Genomic DNA, 19,235 nt, shown 5'->3' with positions numbered 1-19,235 from the left:
ATCACTGAAAGCTGGGTCCTTGTCTGTAGGGGGGTGTTTGGGGGGTTCACCCTGCCATATCCCCGTGCTCTGTCCTGCCCGGGCATCCACGGGGCAGCCGGGCCGTCCCTGGATTCGGGATGAGCTCCGAGGCACCGTGGTGGGAAAGCTTCTCTCCCGGGGATGGAGCTTGTTGGCAGGGAGTGGGAAGGTGTCTGTCAAGCACCGGAGCTGTAAAAGCTCATTTTTACAACATGCGGTTGATGCGGAACAAGGCATAAATAAATACCCTTTATAGCATCTCTTTTGCTCACATGTTGGCCTGTTATGTCCCTGATGTGTTTATGAAATACGATTCTGGGGGCAAGGATAGACTGAAACTTCTGATAAAATATCAGTTTTTCTTTATGTGGTTTGACCCAATTAACTTTATAATACTTTGTGGCCTTTTTGTTATTTACCGCTGCTTTAATCACTTCAGGCTGAGAGATTCTAAATCTGTTTTGTGGGCAAAATAATTACAGGGAGGATCACTTAAAAGGTGACAAGACCCAGTTTGGCTCCAAATCTGAATGAAAGATTTTAAAAGTTTCTTTGAAGAAGAGTCAAAACCACCAGCAGTGTTTTAATTTCTTCTCAAGTCCTGTCCAGTCCTGGAAAATTGTTGTGGTTTTTTGTTTTGGGTTTTTTTTTTTTTTTTTTTTTTTTTCCCCCTGCTGGGTTTGCAGGCTGGCTGCTGCGGTGGCTCGGGAGGAGGAATGGATGGCAAGGGGCTGAAGGCAGAATGGGAAGGGATACGCACCCAAAAATAGCAACCGGGGTCCTAGGACAGGGTTTTTGAGGTGCTTGCTACTGAATCGGGTCCCACTGGAAACCCTCAGTGTTGGGGGGACCAGACCCGTGGGGCGGCCGTTCTCTTCGGAAACCCTCGCCTTGGATGCGTGAGGCTCCTTTGCCGTATTCTGAGGCAAAAGACAGGAACAGAAGAGGTCCAGAAAGGGGAGAGCTGTCCCTGTCACCTACTTTGAAACCCTAGACGTGCTTCCCGCCTTGGTTTCCCTATCTGCAAGTGTGCTGCTCAACCTGGGCCGGCCTGTCCTGAGGGCAAGTGCCTGCAGACGGGCACCTCTCGCCCCTCGCCTATGAGCAGGCACCTGATGGAACTCCAAGCTGGCTCTGCATCCCGCATCTGATGCACACACCAGATCCTGTCCCTTCTTTCCGCCCCCCGTCCCTTTTTTCCGCCTGTCCCTTCTTTCCCCCCGTCCCTTTTTCCCCACTCTCTAAGACAGCTCCATCTCCGCCTCGCCGGCGACTGGCAGCTGATGATACACAACGCAGTTCCACTTTTGCTCCGCAGACCTGCTCCTCGGGTCGTGAGTGTGGAGGGGGACGGGATAAATCCCAGCTTGTCCTGCATTTCACATTCCTCGCTTGCACACCTCTAAACTCAGAGCTCCGCGGGCTTATCTGCATTTAAAAAAATAAAAAAGAGAGAAAGAGAAAAAGAGCAGCAATGGAAAGAGCAGGAGAGACTATCCAGAGCGCTTCATAAAAATGATGAATTGCTTTTAGATATTGGGCAGGAGAGAAAGAGTTCTTTTTTTATGTGATGATATTAGTCTCTTAGCGGTGCATTGTTGCTGTGCATATGAGCTCAAAAATCTCAAGGCAGTCAAAGGCAAACGCCCGGGAATTGAAGTGTAAATGAGCCACTGTCGAGCATTTTATTTTGCCTTTTATGATTTCTCTTCCTCTCATTATGTAGGTCAGTCTCCGTTTCTAACGTATGCGGTGTGCGTAGGAGAGCGCGGGGCGGTACGGTGCGCTGGGGGCGGCAGGAGGTGCCCGCGGGGCCGTGGGTGCCGGGACAGGGACAGCGCAGGGACAAGGCGCCGCCGGTGCGTAGGGACGTGCCCGATGGCGCGTGTTGGGAATGGAGGACTATGGACGGAAAGCTCTGGCATCTCTCGCTGTGTCACCTGCAGACCGCCGGGTCTGGAGTCACCTGTCCTCTCCCTCTCCCTCCCTCCAACCCAAGAATTCCATTTCCTACCGCATTAGCAATTCAGATGCTGAACTGGTCTGTGCTGGCTGCTCTGATTAGTGGATGTGATAAAGAGATGTGTGCATCTCCTTTCGAGAGACACCAGCCACGTGATGCGGCCGCTTTGCATAAATGGCAATGAATAAAGCAGTGCGTGCGCGTGGGACCATCTGCCCCGCACTGGGACAGGTGAGGATGTTTTCTTCGCCGTTCCTTGACTTTCCTTCCTCTCGTTGGTTAGTAGAAAACACGTTGCGTTGTGGAGAAATCACAAAGGCTTGAGCAGAAGGCAGAGCAAGTGCTTTCCGGAGCCCTGGGGACGCTCCTCTGTTTCTGTGGTGGGGTTGGAGACGTGGGGAGAGGAGACACGGGTGGGTGCCTGGACGTGGGCCCTCCCGTTGGCAGAGGAGCATCCACAGCTCACGTCTCTCCATGTCTGTGCCCACAGCGTGTCGAGGGATGCTGTGCGGGTTCGGGGCGGTGTGCGAGAGGAGCTCCACCGACCCTTCCCAGGCTTCCTGCGTCTGCAAGAAGACGGCCTGCCCCATCGTGGTGGCTCCTGTCTGCGGCTCTGATTATTCCACCTACAGCAACGAGTGTGAGCTGGAGAAGGCCCAGTGCAACCAACAGAGGCGGATCAAAGTCATCAGCAAGGGACCGTGTGGTGAGTGCAAGGGCAGGCTCTCCTGGAGGCTTTCAGGAGGTGACTGTGTGAGGAGACCAGGGAGACTTGTCCCAAGCTCATGTCATCACTGCAGTGCTATGTCCTGGCGGATGGGGACAGGTCTGATGGGGAAGGGACACTGAGAGAATCCCCAGCTCTGCCTTGGCGATCGGCAGAGTTTAGTAAGCAGGCAAAACGATGGCCAAAGGATGTTCAAGAGGTGTGTGGCAGCCCAGTGGGGAACAGCCTTCTGTCTTGGGCAGCTCTGCCTCCCCGGAGTGGCTCACATCTGCCACGGCTAGGACTTGGAGTTGGAGGGATGTGGCGTATGCAGAAGCTGAGGAAAGCCCTTCCCCAGCCTGGCATTCACCAGCTGTGAGCCAAGGAGCTGTGTAAATGAGACCCCGGTCTCCTCATCTCCGAGTAAATTAACTTGACCTTTCTCTCATGCGGCGCTCTGGCTTGCAATAAATCTGCACCCGGCGCTCCTGCTGGGGCTCTTGTCAGAGGGGAGAGACTGCCGAGTGATTTATTTAAAATAATAATCATAAAAAAAGTGACAAATAAAGGAAAAAAAAAAAAGGCAAAAAAAAAAAAAAAGCTGGCAAATAAATTTGGGCCCTTCCCCATCAGTGAGGAAATTGCTCCTTGAGCTCTTCCTCTAATTATGGTTTGCAGGAGGTGCCTTAAGGACCCTCGTTTTGCTCGTTTGCTGAAGCAAGAGGCTCTGGGAGAGCGTGTGCGGGGCAGGGAGCTGGCAGCAGCGAGGCGGAGAGCTTTAGAAACGAAGAGGCTCTGCCTGAAGTGCCAGGTGGGGAGCGAGGTCCCTTCTTCACCTGCCGTGGGGCCGGGGCTGATCCTGTCTCCAGAGACGTCGGGGCGGATGAGCTCCCTGCTCAGCACCAGCTACATGGCACTGGCTTCCGTGGACAGGAAAGGGAGGGCATCCCTTGCCATCGTGTGCATTTCTGGGTGCTCGGAGGGACTGGGGCTGTCTAGGTAGATATCGTGGTGTGTCTGGGCGTATTTGTCCCGGGAGAGGAGCGGAAGAGGGCGGCACGGGAGCCGCTGTGCTCATGCCTGTGCCGTGCCCCCTCCTCCTCTCTCCCACAGGCTCCAAGGACCCGTGTGCGGAGGTGACCTGCAGCTTCGGCAGCACCTGCGTCCGCTCCACCGACGGCCAGGCAGCCAAGTGCGTCTGCCCGTCGTCCTGCAGCGGCGTGCCCGAGAGCACCGTGTGCGGCAGCGACGGCAAAGACTACCGCAGCGAGTGCGACCTCAACAAGCACGCCTGCGACAAGCAGGAGAACGTTTTCAAGAAGTTCGATGGCGCCTGTGGTGAGTCCCTTTTCCCTCCGCTCTCCACCTCCCCGGGGATATTGCTTTAAAAATGTTTCCTCCCGTGGCAGGAGTATTGAGGGCAGAGCAGCGGGAAATGGCAAGGGTTGGGGAAAAGAAACTTGCCTGCTGTCATCGGCTTAAAAATGCGGGCTGGGCAGAAAAAGGTCAGGCTGTGGGTGACGACTGCTGAAATGCAGACTAAGCCAGCGCTTGCCCTGTGGCATTTGGCCGCGGGCGTTTCTGCTCGGGAGACCCACTGACCTAGAGAGTGGTTGCAACATCTGGGCCACCTCCTTTCCCTCCTGCTGTGTCCCCTGGCTGGAGTTCCACCCCCCCCTGCCCCCGGCTGCAGGTTTTGGCAAGAAGCCGGCATCCCGGGGGCTCGCGAGCAGGCAGCTCCCTCTAATTAAAGGAGCCCGACAGGCACAGATCCCAGAGCGCAAACTGCCACTCCGAGGATGGCTTCCTCTTTGGCCAATGATGGCTGGTGGATACTTGTAATTAAAAGCAACCGTATTCATTAGGAAAAGCACGAGGCACGTGCCAGACCAGCGTTTGTCCCCGGGGGAAGGAGTGTGTTTGGGCAGGCTGTAAACCTCGAAGAGCTTTAATTGCGCTTTCGCTCCTCGGTCCCAAGTAGGGCGAGATGGGTGCAAGTGGGAGGTGCAAAAGAGGTGATGCCATGCCGGGTGCTCCTGGTTTCTGGGGCAGAGAGGAGGCTTTGAGCCTCGCTGCTCCTTTGAGGTCCTCCTGATTTTTAGCTGGGCATCAGCAGAAACTCAGGTTGAGCAGCTGGGCTGTGGAACTTGAAACTACTTGAAGGATTTGGACTCTGTTGGGCGTGCTGTAAGGCTTGAGGATGTACTGCAAGGTAGGGGAGAGGGAGGGGATGAGCAATGTAGGCAGAGCACATCTCGAACGTCCTCATCACGCAGTCCCCGAGAGATGTCTGTGCATCTCCCTCTCCCCCAACCCCTCTGATGCGGTCCCCGTCTCCTCAACTATACCGCATCCCTGCCCCGCTACAGCAGCCTTGTTTACCCACAGCTCGTTCAGCCCACGCAAGATGTTCGTGTGGTTTCGGTGGGGTTTGTAGAGGCCTCCAAGGAGGTAACAGATCCCTGGCTGTCTGATGGAGTGACTGCAGGGCAGCAGCGAGCACGGGCAGCTCTTGCCGGAGGGGGAGTGGGAGATGGATTGGGTAGGTCTGGCGGGAGCTCCTTCGTCTGCTTCATTTCCATGATCACTGCATGTGCTAAAATGGACAAAGAAAAAGACTTCAGCTCCTACCCTGTCCTAGGCTGGCCTTCTCCCAGGGATGTGGGGGTGACCGAAAGGGAGGTCCCTCGCCTGCTTGTGAGAAGCTGGGCAAATGGGGTACCGTGTTGTTTCCTCCCCTTGTCAGCCCGGGACTGTGGATTTCAGGCTGGTAGGATTAAAGGGTGGAAACGTTCGATCGTGTTTCTGCAATTGCAGAAAATGAATCAGCACTCTCCAGGTACCTGCTTGACAAGGAAGGGAAAAAGCCAGGGCTAGAGTAGGGATTAGCGGCAGCTGTTTTGCCCGTCTCTCTGGTATGCTAATGTGAGCTCAGCTCATCAGAGAGACTGATCCGGATAATCCCAGATTGGAGCAGTGGGGCAAAGCAGCGTGTGGCCCTGGCTGCCTTCGGGGCTCTTCCAGCTTTTTGGGAAGACGGGGAGGGAGAGCGGGAGGAGCGGGATGGGAGTACCAAGCATCTTGCGAACCCAGCAAACGCCCCCTGGACTCAGGAGGTTCTGTCCCTGAGACAGAGGGGAGGGAAGGCAGCTCAGCATGGGGGAAAAAGGGCAGGGCGCATCCCATCCAGCGGTCACTTTGGAAAGGTCGCGTGTCCTCGGTGTGTGCAGCTCAGTAAAAAATGAGTCCTAACGTGTGCAGAGCCCTACAGATGTCCAGTCCCAAGGAGATGAGCACGCGTTGAGTGCTCCTGGGAAAGGTACGGAGGCTCTTGGGACCGGCTGGGAGGGAGGAGGGAGGCCAAGAAGCACCTCTCTGGGCATGGCGTGAGCGTGTCTGACTCTCTGCCCTGGCTCTGTGCGCAGACCCTTGTAAAGGCGTCCTCAACGACATGAATCGTGTTTGCCGGGTGAACCCCCGCACCCGTAAGGCAGAGCTGCTCTCCCGCCCCGAGAACTGTCCCCAAAAGAGGGAGCCTGTGTGCGGCGACGACGGGGTGACTTACGACAACGAGTGCATGATGGGGCGCTCGGGGGCCATCCGAGGACTGGAGATCCAGAAGGTGCGTTCAGGGCAGTGCCAGCATCAGGGTAAGTACCTCTCTGCTTCCTGGGGAACGGGACTATTCGGGTTCCTGACCTTCCCCGCTGCTCTGTGCCGTGCTTTTGGCAATATATACCTCCTTCCCCTGTTCCCGGGGCGGGTGTGAGCGGTGCTATCCTCTCTCCTCCCAGACAAATGCAAGGATGAGTGCAAGTTCAACGCTGTCTGCCTGAACCGCCGGGGCACCACGCGATGCTCCTGCGACCGCATCACCTGCGATGGCGCCTACCGGCCTGTCTGTGCCCGCGACAGCCGGACCTACAGCAACGACTGCGAGCGCCAGAAGGCCGAGTGCCACCAGAAAGCTGCCATCCCAGTAAAGCACAGTGGACCCTGTGGTAAGCACTGGTGCCGCTGGGCCGGTGGCCCGCAGGAACACTGGTACCCCCACACCTCTCACTTCCCAGCCCCAGCAGCCACTTTAAGCCCAGCCTGCGTCAGTCCCTTCCGTGCAGGCGACAGTGCTCGCTGTGATGCTGGAAAGCTGCAGGTAAGTTGTGACTTGGGTGCCCACCGTCTGAGCAAGCCACAGGCTCTCTTCAGTCTTGCGTTCCTGAATATCCGTTCCTCCCTGTTCTTTTTCCTTCCAGCAGTCCTGGGGTGTGTGTGTGTGCATGTCTTCCTCCTTGTTCTCGTCTCTGTCTGACGTGCTCAGTAACACGGGGAAGAATCATTTGTGTTTGAACAGTACCAAGGTGTCGATGTCCCGCTGGTTTCTCTCATCCATGGCCAGGTGCACGTTCACCACCACACAATTCCCCTGCAGCCCACGCCATTCATTTCTCCTCCCAGGGTAGTGCCAGTCCCCACGCTCCTTCCATGCTTCCCCCTCCATGCCCGCCTGCTTCTCTCAGCTCCAGGTACTCTCCGTAAGGAACTCTTCCCAACGCACCCACTCTCTGGAAGCCTCGCCGTGTCTTTGTCTCGTCTCTGGGAGAAGCTTTTGACCTTTCCAAATGGACGCTTTTTCAATCTTCTGTGATAGGATGGGGCTTTGGGTCCTTAGGGAGGTTGGGAACGTCCCAATTTTAAAATTATTGCACAGAAAAGTAAGGAAATTAAACGCAGTCACTGGATTGATTTGTATGAGTTGGAAGGACTGTTCATTTCAGCTCAAATTGTTTTTTACTAGATCTAGGACTGTGTCCTATTGTTTTAAGCTGGTGTTTTATAAGCTATCAGATGTATCAAACCTTCTGAAGTACTTGCAAATTAAGCCCCGTGTTGTGGGTCTGTTTTGTTGGCTTTGTGCTCCTGCAGTAGGTTTTTTAACGCTGCCAGGCCCAGCTGCTTGGAAACTGTTTGTCAGGCTCCCAAAATCACACTCAATGTAATCGCAACTGTTATTTTTAATCATCCGTTTCACTGTGTTTCTGGTGGTTGAATGCTTAGGAGTCAGTTCCCCAAGTTATCCCTACAGGGAGGGCAACAGAGGCACCTTTCAGTCCTCTGTCTCCCCGGGCCGCGGGGGGAGCTGGTGCTGGATGGCAACCAGAAGCCTTGCCAGGAAGCCGTGGGCTTCGGCAACCCTGGTGCTCGTTTTCCTGCCCGTGTTGTGCCGCTGTGGAGCTTTGCTGGTGGCGTGACTGGTCTCTGGGGCTGGCCTGGCCTGCTCCTGGCGAGGGCACAGGGGGGATGAGGGCGAAGCAGGATGTCCATGGCCGGGCCCTGGGACAGTGGGGCCAGGAGGTGGTGGTTTGCAGCTGGGTGGCCAGTCTCTGGTGCCCTGGGCTCTCTACAAACCCTTCCCTGGACCTTCTTTAGGTTGCTAAGGCTTCCCGAATTTCTAGGGCGAGCAGAGAACTGGTGTTGCTAATTACCCTGCTGTCAGACATGTATCATTTCCACCATGTTCAGTGGAGTGAGGCCAGTGGACAGTAGGATATGGTCCGTATGCATCTGCTGTTCCTCTCTCCATCATACTGTCTTTTATTTTAGCTTCCCCCCAGCTTCTCTTCCCCCAGGCAAGGACAGCAGATGCGCACATCTGCTTTCAGGAGCTACGTCCTTGTGGGGTAGGAGCAAACAAAGCCTGTCATCATGGGGGTCGGACTAGATGACCTTTAAAGGTCCCTTCCAACCCAACACATTCTATGATTCTATGATCTCAGGGAAGTAAATCAAAGCTGGGGCTCTGCCAAAGCCTAGCATTTCAAAGTCCACAACAGCTCCAGGCTGCCCTGCAGCAAGCCACCATGAGGTGTGGGCAAGCCTTTGGCCTCCCCGTCAGCTGAGGAAAGCATCTTCTCTCTCAGCTCAGTGGGAAGAAAGCACGTCCTCCTCTGTGTCACCAGTTCAGACTGAATACAAGATGGGAAACGGATTTAGAAACTGGGATGTGGTGGTGATGTTGCTTGCCAGCCTGTGTGTCAAGGCAGGTCTTCTCAGCATGAGCACCGCTGGTGGCGGTAATGTCTCTCCTCCTTGGGATGCGGGGACGGGACTGGTGGGACACTTGGCAATGGGCGAGACCAGGGACTGAGGGAACTACAGGCTCCGTCTGCACCCAGCACCCAGGGTGGGAGCGCGGCGAGTTCATCCACGCCTCTGTGCTGTGAGGATGCGGGAGATGCACGGAGCTGGGGAAGGGGAGGAAAAGAAAGATGGGCCGTTAGTATGGTCGCAGCGTTTTAATCTCTCACACGTACCTGTCTAACGAACCTTGAGTTCTGCTGCCGTCTTTTCCAGCAGCAAGCCAAAGGAGGCAAAGCCAAACAAAACAGGCCAGGCCTTGTTTTTAATCCTTCTCTACTTTTACACCGTGTCGGGGCAGTTGAGAAAGACGGGATGGGATGAGGCGGATGTGTACAGAAGGTGGAGGGAAGGTGTCTGTAGTTGCATCTGTCTTTTCTTCCCTGCCTCTCTCTGCTCTCTTCCCCCCTGCTTTCTTTCTCTCTCTTTCCTTTTTCGTCTGTGTCTTGTGTTTTACAGTGTTGCCTGTTTGGAGGAAGGAATTGTGTCCTCGCAGCACCCTTCTGCTCCCTACCCGGACATCTCTGCTAGGAGGTCGGCTTTCTCCCCTTCTCCATAGCCAGTGACAGTCCTGGCCTCTTCTCACTGCTCCCCTCCTCTCTAGTTTTGCTTGAGAGCCCCTGGGATGGAGAGATTGCCCTGGTTTTGCTCCCATCCCTCGCCCCAAACACTTCCCGCTGGAATGGAAATGCCTTGCAGTGCAGTGGGGTCTTGTCCGGTGCTTGCTGTGGCTTGACCCTTCGAGGCAAATGAGAGTGGGAGCAGAGGTGGGTGCTGTGAGCCCCCCAATCCTTAGCAAGCCCCTCCTCGGCTCATACATCAGTCTGGACTGCTCCTGGTTGATCTTACCTCTCCTTCTGCTCCCAACTAACCCCCCTTTCTTCCCCACCTCCTCTTCCCCAGAGACTTCTGCCTGCCTGGGACTGTGATGCTTGTCCCTTTGCTCTCCGTAGTGCGTGTCACGCTTGTCTGTGCGAGTCCAGTGGGCAGGGGCTCTGCAGGGATCGCAGCTCCCCTCCCCAGCGTCCGGCAAAGCACCTTTTGGAAGCACTGGAGGAGCTGTCCGTGCTCAGACGTGGTGCTTCTCGAAGAATTACTTCCCGGTGGAGCTGGCGCTGGAGCCCGCTGGGTGTCATGGGCACAGATCAATGGGGGTGATGAGTTACAAAGCAGCTTCAGAGCCTCTTCCCCGTAGCCATAGCCCCACAGGCAAGGCTTGTAGGAGAGCTCAGTGTCCCCAGGGCTTGGTTAGGTTTCTGCACAGCTTGGCAGCAGGTGAGGGATCACGCCCTTGAATCAGTCGGGGTGCAGAATGAGCATTTTTACTCTGTGCCTCGGTTTCCCTGCCTACGAGTTGGAGAAGGGCCAGGAGTCAAAGCAGGTCTTGATTCTAGCACAGCCTAAGGTCCTTGCTCAGTAGGTCCTCGTTAGATCCACCCACATCAAAATTGGTGCCAAAACTCCCATTGACATCCGCAGGTGCCCCGGGCTGTGCTGGGAAATTTCACAGGCCGAGGATCAGGCTGTGAAGGAACTTCGTGTGCTGCATCTCTGCAGGTTTGCCTGCTTACGAAGGGTGAGAAAAGTCAGGGCAGCCTTCTCCATCGGCCCCGCCACCTCCCTGCGCTCTCACTCACTGCTCACTTGCTCCCCAAGGCAAGAGTGTGAATTTGGATTTCAATTGAGCGACTGTATTTGCTTCGTGCCTAGCTCGTTGCATCCTTATTGCCGAATTGTGTCCAACAGAGGTGCTTTCTCCATGCAAGAGTGTGTCTCTGTCTTTTGGGGGGACATGATTGTGGTACCGATGCTGTTTTTTTTAAAAAATTAAACACAAGCAGGAGCTGTGAGGAGCATCACAGGGCTAAGCACAGCAGGGAGCGGTTCCGAGGCCTTGGGAGCCGCTCATAAACTGTTCAGCTGCAGGGAAGCTGGGGACACGGTTGAAAAAGCTGGGTGGAAGTAGTGGCCGTGAGCTGTCCCCCTGTTCCTTTGCAGACCGTTGGCTCTAAGTTTTGACTTGGCAGGTGCTTCCCGAAGAGCCAGCTCCAAAATTTGGACTTGCCTGTGCCCATGTTATGGCCCATTTTCTCGCTGCTTGGCAGCGTGCAGCCAGACTCCTGAGGGCTCAAGCCGTGCTCTTGCTCTGTAGATATGCCACCGTGGTCCTAGAGCAGGGGAGGAAAATGGACCTGTTTTGCCCCTGTCCACTCTCTGTGCCATGTCAGCAGGCTCCGGAGGGCTTTGTCCTCCCCACCGCACTCGGGCTCTGTGCTTGCCTCGCTGTTTGGTGTTGGTGGGGCTGCGCTGCGTCTGCCTGCTGCATCCATCTCGCCTTGGCCGCATTGTCTGTTCCCCACATCCGTTTTGTTACGTCTCCTTGTCAGTGTCCAGCACGGATTAAATCTGTGTCCTTTCCTTGCCCAAGGTCCTCAGGGCTTTTCTTTTAAGTCACAAGAAGGGGTCACCGTGTGGTGCCGGGTCTGTTCCCAGCAGCACGGCCAGTTCTGCCTTTTAGCTGCCTGGCTTGGCTTCTGGATGGTGGAGGACGCTCCTGAGAGGGGCATGCCTGCCTGCGGCAAGCAGGCTGGGAACCAGGTGGAACCGCAGGGCTTTCCCTGCAGAGCTGTACCAGGGAGTGGGACGCGGCCTTTTCTCTTTGGTGTCACCATCGGGGTTGGCCGCTCACCTCGTCGCTGCCAGGCGTCTCGCAGGGAAGGTGCCACCTGCTCGGCTGGCTTTGATGAAGCAGCTCCAGTGAGTGAGCAGTGGGGACTGCTGCCTCTCAGCATCCAACCCCCCTGTCCCCAGGGAGCCTCAGGGCTCTGCTCCTAGAACCACATGTCCGAGGCCCGGGCCGAAGTAAGGACACCAGGTCTCTTCATCCTGCCGCACAGCAGCTCCCTGGCCTTTCCAACGCCAAGAGGAGGGGAAGGGAGCTGAGCTGCTGGAGGGAGGAGAGAGACAGGCTGTGTGGTGGAGCCAAATCACAGAATATGTCAAGTTAGAAGGGACCCATATGGATCATTGAGTCCAGCTCCCTGTTCTTTGCAGGACTACCTAAAACTCAACCATACGCGTTGTCCCTGCAGGTATCCTCTCCAGCCAGATCTTCCAGGGTATGGCCACAGCGGGTATTAGGATGAGCTGTTCAGGGGACAGTGTGATTCTGAGGATGGGGGACCTCAATGAAGGGAGCTATCCCTGTGTGAGCTCTTGGGCTATGAGGGTTCGGCACCAGCTATGGCGTGACGATGTAGTGAGTGTCCTGGAGACACCAAGACCCACACCGAGGAGGGCTTTCTGCTGCCTCCTGCCCTGCCCTCTGCCACAGAGCTGGTCCTTCAGATCCGACTTCACAGGCAGGCTCGTGACACTATTGCTGCCGGGAAAAGAAGTGCCAACTCCCCTCCTGGCAACAAGGGGCCTCAGTCTGTGTTGCCCTCCCTCAGCTCTGGATGCTGGCTGGGAGCTGCTGGGGAGACCCAGACATCGGGGTTTGGCGCAGAAACCCGCAGGGCTGATCCCCACCTCTGGCTGGGCCGGAGGAGACGAGGCGGGAGTCCTGTTCGCGGCGTGCAGGGAGAAGATCTTGTGCCTGCTTCCCATCCCTAACCTCTGCCAAGCATGGGGGAGATGCTGAGCTGGGCATGTCGGGGTGGCATGGAGGGTGCAGGGGCTGGGCTGGTGCCAAGGCCAGGAGCTCTGTGCATTTGCCATGGCTTGGGGGAGGCAGGCGGGGGGATGCTGGCATGCCTTGCTGTGCACAGTGCCCCGGGGGAGCCGGCGAAGCAGCGGACTGAAACCGGTGCCTTCCTCTCCTGTCCCCTCTGCAGACCTGGGGACGCCCAGCCCGTGCCTGAGCGTGGAGTGCACCTTCGGGGCCACCTGCGTGGTGAAGAACCAGGAGGCCGTGTGCGAGTGCCAGCAGGTGTGCCAGGGCCGCTACGACCCCGTCTGCGGCAGCGACAACCGCACCTACGGCAACCCCTGCGAGCTCGACTCCATGGCCTGCGTCCTCAAGAGGGAGATCAAAGTGAAACACAAGGGGCCCTGCGGTAAGAGCGGATCTCGGGGGGTTCCTCCTCGCGCTGCTGGCCACAGCTGGGCTTGCTTGAAACCATGAGCACGGCCCCAGCCACTGGGACGTGGGGCTGTTGAGGCGTCTTTGCGCTTTGGTTGCCACCATGTAGCCAGCTCGGACCCATACATCTCTCAGGCTTTACCAGTCAAAAAGTGTTTGCAGACAGGCACAGCCTGAGCTGGCTTCCTTCTCCCGGGACAAAATCTGCCGGGATGGTCAGTGTTATGGTTTGAGGAACCCACAATGATTTATTTTGTTTAGACAGTTATTCTCTCACCCGATGACCCGTCCCCACCCGGGAAGGGGAATCAGGAACAAAACAAGGAAACCCCAGGGTTGAAATATAAACAGATTGACTAGAATAAGAGTAAATAATTGACATTAGTAACACTAAAGAACCAATATTTATCTGGATACCAGTATAAAATACACGAGGATCACACCCAGCCCATTCCCCCAGCAGAAGCCGTGCACTCCCCGCAGGGACAGCCCATGTGGGACACTGCGGGAGGAAGGGAAGGGCTCAGGGCTCCGGCACCGGGGCAAGGAGTTCTCAGGGTCACAGCCATCATATAAAGAGAGAGAACTCCTCAGCAAACTTTCTAATTTCTATGGAATGTGCCATTCATGGTCTGAAATAACCCTGTTGGCAGCTTGGGTCAAGTGCCCGGGTCTCGTCCGTCCTCGTCCCCGCACCTGGTGAGCTCAAAAACACCGAGACCTTGAAACCCGCACCCCATCGCTGGCTGTAAAGTAAATATTTTCCCCAATTCAGACACTAGAGTCTTCTAAAAATACAGTTTTCCCAAGCATTAGAAGAGAGATCTTACAGAAAAGTAAAATTAATGAAAAAGAAAAGAATCCTGTGTCGCTCAAACCAGCACAGAGGCACTCGAGTGCCCTGTAGGGAGGAGCTGCCCTTGCCTGCACCCAGCCTGCCCCCGGCAGCCCCTCTCCCGGCCGGCAGAGCCCGGGCACGGCCGCAAGCTCTGTGCCGGAGATAGAAACCTCCCGGCCAACAGCCTGCACAAACCGAGCAGGGGGTTGTTTGCATCTTCCCTCCCCCATGCAAAGGCAGCAGCTGCCGTGTGAAAGGAAAAATAAGAAAAACCATCTTTGAGCCAAGTTCTCGGTGAATTGAATGGCAGGGAGGGAAGAGGGGTGTTTGTCTGAAGGAGAAAATGAAGCCGTGAATCACTGAGTACCCAGGAGTCAGGAGAGAGGAGACGTGCTGCCCGGTTTCTCCTGCAAGGAGTGATGGCTCCTTTGGAAGTGAGTTATTACGAAGATAAACGTCTTCTCTGCCCTGAGCCTGTGTGCGCACGTGTGCCGTGTGTGTCTGCAGGCTGAGGACCCCGCTGGGGAGGCGGCAGGGTGCTCTGGATCGCTGCCGTGTTACACGTGCCTCCAGCACTGCCGGCACCCTGATAAACCAGGAGAAGAGGGTATCCCCCTTCCCAGCCGACCACCTCCTCCCCACTGGCCGTGTGTGAATCCCGTCGCCTCTCTCCCCTGGGCGACGGGCCGCTTGCCGCCTGGGATGCTGCGCTGCTCCTCCTAAGGCTGGGGGTGATTTATCGCTCCTTGTGATTGCGCTCGGCCAGTGCTCTCTCCCGCTTCCTATTTAGCTGTAACAGCATGCAGCTCTGGTGACATTTCATCACCGTTACTTCTAGCCCTGATGACTTTTTACGAGTAGTTATTGCCTTTCTACCTCCAAACCTGACTCTCCCTCCTCCTGCAACCCTCGCCTCCGCTCCTTCCCTTGCCCTGCGCCCTGAGGTTCCTGCTCCCAACAAGGCTGGCAGCATCTGCAGGGGCTCAGCCTGGGGGAGAATGTCACAGCGGGGTTTTTATTTCACAGAATGGTTTGGGTTGGAAGGGACCTTAAAGACCATCTAGTTCCAACCCCCTGCCCTGGGCAGGGACACCTCCAACCAGACCAGGTTGCTCCAAGCCCCGTCCAACCTGGCCTTGAACCCCTCCAGGGATGGGGCAGCCACAACCTCCCTGGGCAACCTGGGCCAGGGGCTCACCACTATTTCTGCTCTAGCACTTTGTTAGACAGCGATGCCTGCCTGACTTGTTGTTTTAACCTACCGGTTTTGTTCTTCGTCTTGCGCAGACCGTTGTGGCAAGTGCCAGTTTGGGGCCATCTGCGAGGCGGAGACGGGACGGTGCGTGTGCCCCACGGAGTGCGTCCCCTCCTCGCAGCCCGTGTGCGGCACAGATGGCAACACGTACGGCAGCGAGTGTGAGCTCCACGTCCGGGCCTGCACGCAGCAGACGAACATTTTGGTGGCTGCCCAAGGAGACTGCAGTGAGTCTGGCAAGGTCCCTCTCTTCCCCTCGTCTCACTCCTGCTGGTGGCATTTTGGAGAGCGGATGCTCAGCTCCGCTGGCGAGCGGCCTGGCCGTGGCCATCCAAGGCTCACCAGTCATGGGTTTGCCAGCCCTTGGAGGCACCTGAGAAACCCCAGGGTTGGGACGTGTGGAGGGTCTCCTTAGCGCTCCTCCTGGTGCCTTTATTGGTTGTTTTTTGGGACTTCCCGGGAGGATATCGCATCCAGAGTGACAGGGCTTGCCCAGGGGCACCTAGTAGCCTGGCCCTGGGCTGCAGTTCCTGGCTGGTCGCTCGGAGACCCTGCCTGAGGCTTTTCATCTTGTCCGGCATAGTCTTCCCTTTCGGCTTCCCAAGAATTGAGTCTCTCAAGCAGCTTCTCCTTTTTAGCCCCAGCAATACAGCAGAAGTGGTAGCTGCCTGCTTTGTTACTTGCCTGAGCCAAGCAAAGAAATTGGGCTAATGTCCAGTGGGCCAAGCAAAGAAATTGGGCTAAAACCACGTTAATAGCTACCACTGGAATGGAAAGCATTTGATCACACAGTTCATCTCAGTAGCTTTCCCTTCCCTCCGTCCCCTGGGGCTAATTCCTCTTTGTCCGTGTGTTTCCTCCCCACTCCCCAGCACAGGGAGCCGTCTGTGCTAATTTAATGAATTAATGAATTAAAAGCCCTGCTTAGGTTTTCATTAGGACAAATGCTACTATAGTAAAAGCAATGCTTTGACCCTCATAAAACCTGTCCAGCTGGGTCTGTGTTCCAAGGCTGAACTGTGCGTGGAGACCCTCAATAAATTTGGGAGAGAAGGGTGACCGAGTGTGACAGATGACTCCATGGGCACTGCGAGCAGGAGGAGGCCAAAGTCACCATGAGAGTAAATGGGGTTTCTTACTGGTGTCCTAGAAAAAGCTGTTGGACACCCCACCTGTGGGTGCTGATGGGAATCAGAAATGCTTAGGACTGTCACCTCTCCGTTGCAGAGTCTTTGCACGGTTTCAATAAGCAATAACAAGCCACTCTGGGGAAGGAGGACTTCTCCCCTTGCCTCTGAGGGCACAGGATTAGTGGTCCCCGGCTCTGTGACGCCGGGCAGTTGGCTGCAAAGGTCCCGACGGCATCTCACTGTGGTTCCTCCCTCTCGTCCCACAGAGTCCTGCGGCAGCACGGTGTGCTCCTTCGGCAGCAAGTGCGTGGGTGGGCAGTGCATGTGCCCGCGCTGCGAGAGGCAGCCCTTCGCTCCGGTCTGCGGGACTGACGGCCTCACCTATGACAACCAGTGCGAACTGCAGGTGGCCTCCTGCCAGCAGAAGAGGAGCATTGAAGTTGCCAGGATGGGGCCATGTGAGGATGGTAGGTGGCCGCCATTCCTCCGGCCGTGTGGGTGCAGGAGGTGGGGGAAAGGGTGAGGAAGGGCTGAGGCTGCACACAGCTGGCTCCTCCCTCGCTGCTCTGCTGTGTCCCCTTGCCTGGAGCTCAGGCATAGTGCCCTGGACACCCCCAGTGTCCCCAGCACAGCAGGTCCCATGCCAACAACCCTCTCCTTCCCTCCTGGCCAGCTGGCCACTGTCACCCAACACCCTTGCCGCCTCCCTTTCCCCTTTGTCTTTCTGCGTCCAGCAGTAATGAGAGGTGATGCTGCCTAATCGGCTGGGCAAAGAATTTATCGCTGCTTTAATTTCATACTTCCGCGGGCCTTGGCTGGGGGAAACGGAGCAGTTCCTGGGGCAGGGAGCCTGGCTGCCGCTTTGCGTCCCTCTGCCCCAGGGGCTGCTCGAGGGCCTGGCCAGTGGCCACTATTGACTGAGATACTGGGAGGGTCTCGGGGTTGGCTGTACCTTGCTTGGCCGGGCTAAGAGCAAAGAACCTGCTGAGTTTTCCCACCGCAGGGGGAAAGCTGGGGGTTAACGCTGGCTGAATCCGAATACAGGAGGCGCGTAACCCTCGCTGCTCTGGTGTGCTGACCCTGGCGAGCTGAGATTCTCTGGCTCATCGCACATGTAGTCTAGCTGGAAAGGACTTCAGTGCTATGGCAGAGCTTAGGGAGAGGGGAAGACGTAACATGCTGTTTGATCACAGCCCTCCTTGGGGAATTTCAGGTTGATATCCCTCTGGGAAAAGATCTTAAATAATTCTCTGTGTAATGCCAAATCCCAGCCTTTGATCACTCAATAAAAAGGGCCAGGTTTTCCTTGCCCCCTCCCCTTCCCCTTTAGGAAGCCTTTGAAATCAGCCACATCTCTCTCTTGCTGCTGGAGCTCTGAGCATCTTGTGGAGAGGCAGCCAGGCTAGGGACAGAGGTTATATATTGTTAAGAATATCTGCCTAACTGGACTTCAAACTAAACCCAAGCCCCATCCCTTCCTCTGCTGGTTTCCATGTCTATATTAGCAGCAGCAATCTCCCTCCTGCCCTGCGTGGTTGGGAGGGCAGGAGAAGGGGAAGGAGTCGGATCAAAGCGTGGAGTTAAGCTGTCACTAAGTCAAGTGACAAGTCCTCCTGTGTGTGGCTATTAGCTGGCTGATCTCCACATAGCCTGCCAGGGTGCTGGTAGCTGCAGGATCCTTGCTTTCGCTCCTGCGGTGATGCGGTAGAGAGGAAGACCTCAGGCCACCTGCTAAAACATCCCTTTGCAGTTTTCATTAGCACAGTTTTGTGAAAGCGGTGGGAGAAGCTGCCTTCTCCAAGGGAGAAGGACCTTCTCTGAGGTTCAGGCAGAACCATCCTTATATATGTGGGCACAGGATTCTGGGGTTGCCTGTGCGGAAGAGGTTAAATCTGCTGTGACACAGCCTTGCGTCAGGGAGAGGGCTTTGCTCTGCTGAGACCCCACCTGCAGTACTGCATCCAGCTCTGGAGTCCTCAGCACAAGAAGGGCATGGACCTGTTGGAGCGGGGCCGGAGGAGGGCCATGAGGACGATCCAAGGGCTGGAGCCCCTCTGCTGTGAGGACAGGCTGAGAGAGCTGGGGGGGTTCAGCCTGGAGAAGAGAAGGCTCAGAGGAGACCTTAGAGCCCCTTCCAGTCCCTGAAGGGGGCTACAAGAAAGCTGGGGAGGGGCTGTTTGCAAGGGCACGGAGCCATAGGACAAGGGGCAATGGTTTAAACTAGAGCAGGGCAGGTTTAGGTCAGACATCAGGAAGAAGTTCTTTACACTGAGGGTGGTGAGACACTGGCCCAGGTTGCCCAGAGAGGTGGGGGAGGCCCCATCCCTGGAGACGTTCAAGGCCAGGCTGGATGAGGCTCTGAGCAACCTGATCTAGTTACAGATGTCCCTGCTCACTGCAGGGGGGTGGGACGAGATGGCCTTTAGAGGTCCCTTCCAACCCAACACAGTCTATGATTCTGTTGATCCCCTCTGCTTTCTCCTGACTCTGCCCTGCTGGGTGGGAGCCCCTTTCTCATCATGGTCCTCCTTCGTTCCAGAGTGCGGCTCAGGGGGCTCAGGCTCCGGCGACGGTAGCGAGTGTGAACAGGATCGGTGCCGGCAGTTCGGAGGCTGGTGGGACGAGGATGCAGAGGATGACCGCTGTGTGTGTGACTTCACTTGCCTGACGGTGCCGCGCAACCCGGTAAGCTTGCTGAGTAGTTCTGGGCTGCCTGCAGTAGTCCTCGCTCCCCTCCCCTCCTCTCTTCTCCCCGGTGGCCTTCCCGCATGCTTCCTGGGCAGGAGAGGGCATCCCATGGATAGGGAACCTGCCTTCCTGTGCCAGGGACTGCCCTGAGCGGCTTCCCTCCCTGTCCTGGCAGGTGTGTGGCTCCGATGGTGTGACCTACACCAACGAGTGTGAGCTGAAGAAGACACGGTGTGAAAAACGCCAGGATCTCTATGTCACTAGCCAAGGAGCCTGCCGTGGTGAGTCCCCCGGAAGGCAGCCAGCCCCCCCCAGGGCTGACACAAGCCATGTGTGCTGGTTTCCAGCCCGGTGCCCTGCAGTGACACACGTGCCCTTTCCCTGGGGCTAAGCAAGGAAGCGCTCGCTAAGGACA

General features: G+C 56.4%; 1 protein-coding gene across 5 annotated transcripts in view; it reads left to right on the top strand.

Moving 5' to 3' along the window:
• The window catches only part of AGRN (agrin), a 132,403-nt gene that overhangs the window by 82,962 nt on the left and 30,206 nt on the right, over positions 1 to 19,235 (top strand). For all 5 annotated transcript variants that reach the window (XM_074609567.1, XM_074609565.1, XM_074609564.1 and 2 more), the window contains 9 exons: positions 2,475 to 2,690; positions 3,804 to 4,028; positions 6,116 to 6,340; positions 6,485 to 6,691; positions 12,662 to 12,883; positions 15,035 to 15,229; positions 16,399 to 16,599; positions 18,672 to 18,817; positions 18,996 to 19,101. In XM_074609567.1, coding sequence (XP_074465668.1) covers positions 2,475 to 2,690; positions 3,804 to 4,028; positions 6,116 to 6,340; positions 6,485 to 6,691; positions 12,662 to 12,883; positions 15,035 to 15,229; positions 16,399 to 16,599; positions 18,672 to 18,817; positions 18,996 to 19,101 — 1,743 coding nt within the window. The remainder of the gene's footprint in view (positions 1 to 2,474; positions 2,691 to 3,803; positions 4,029 to 6,115; positions 6,341 to 6,484; positions 6,692 to 12,661; positions 12,884 to 15,034; positions 15,230 to 16,398; positions 16,600 to 18,671; positions 18,818 to 18,995; positions 19,102 to 19,235) is intronic.

This window comes from Larus michahellis, chromosome 16, assembly GCF_964199755.1.
Source record: "Larus michahellis chromosome 16, bLarMic1.1, whole genome shotgun sequence".
Taxonomy (NCBI): domain Eukaryota; kingdom Metazoa; phylum Chordata; class Aves; order Charadriiformes; family Laridae; genus Larus; species Larus michahellis.
Note: the sequence above shows the minus strand (reverse complement) of the source record. Positions and strands in the feature narration are given on the sequence as shown.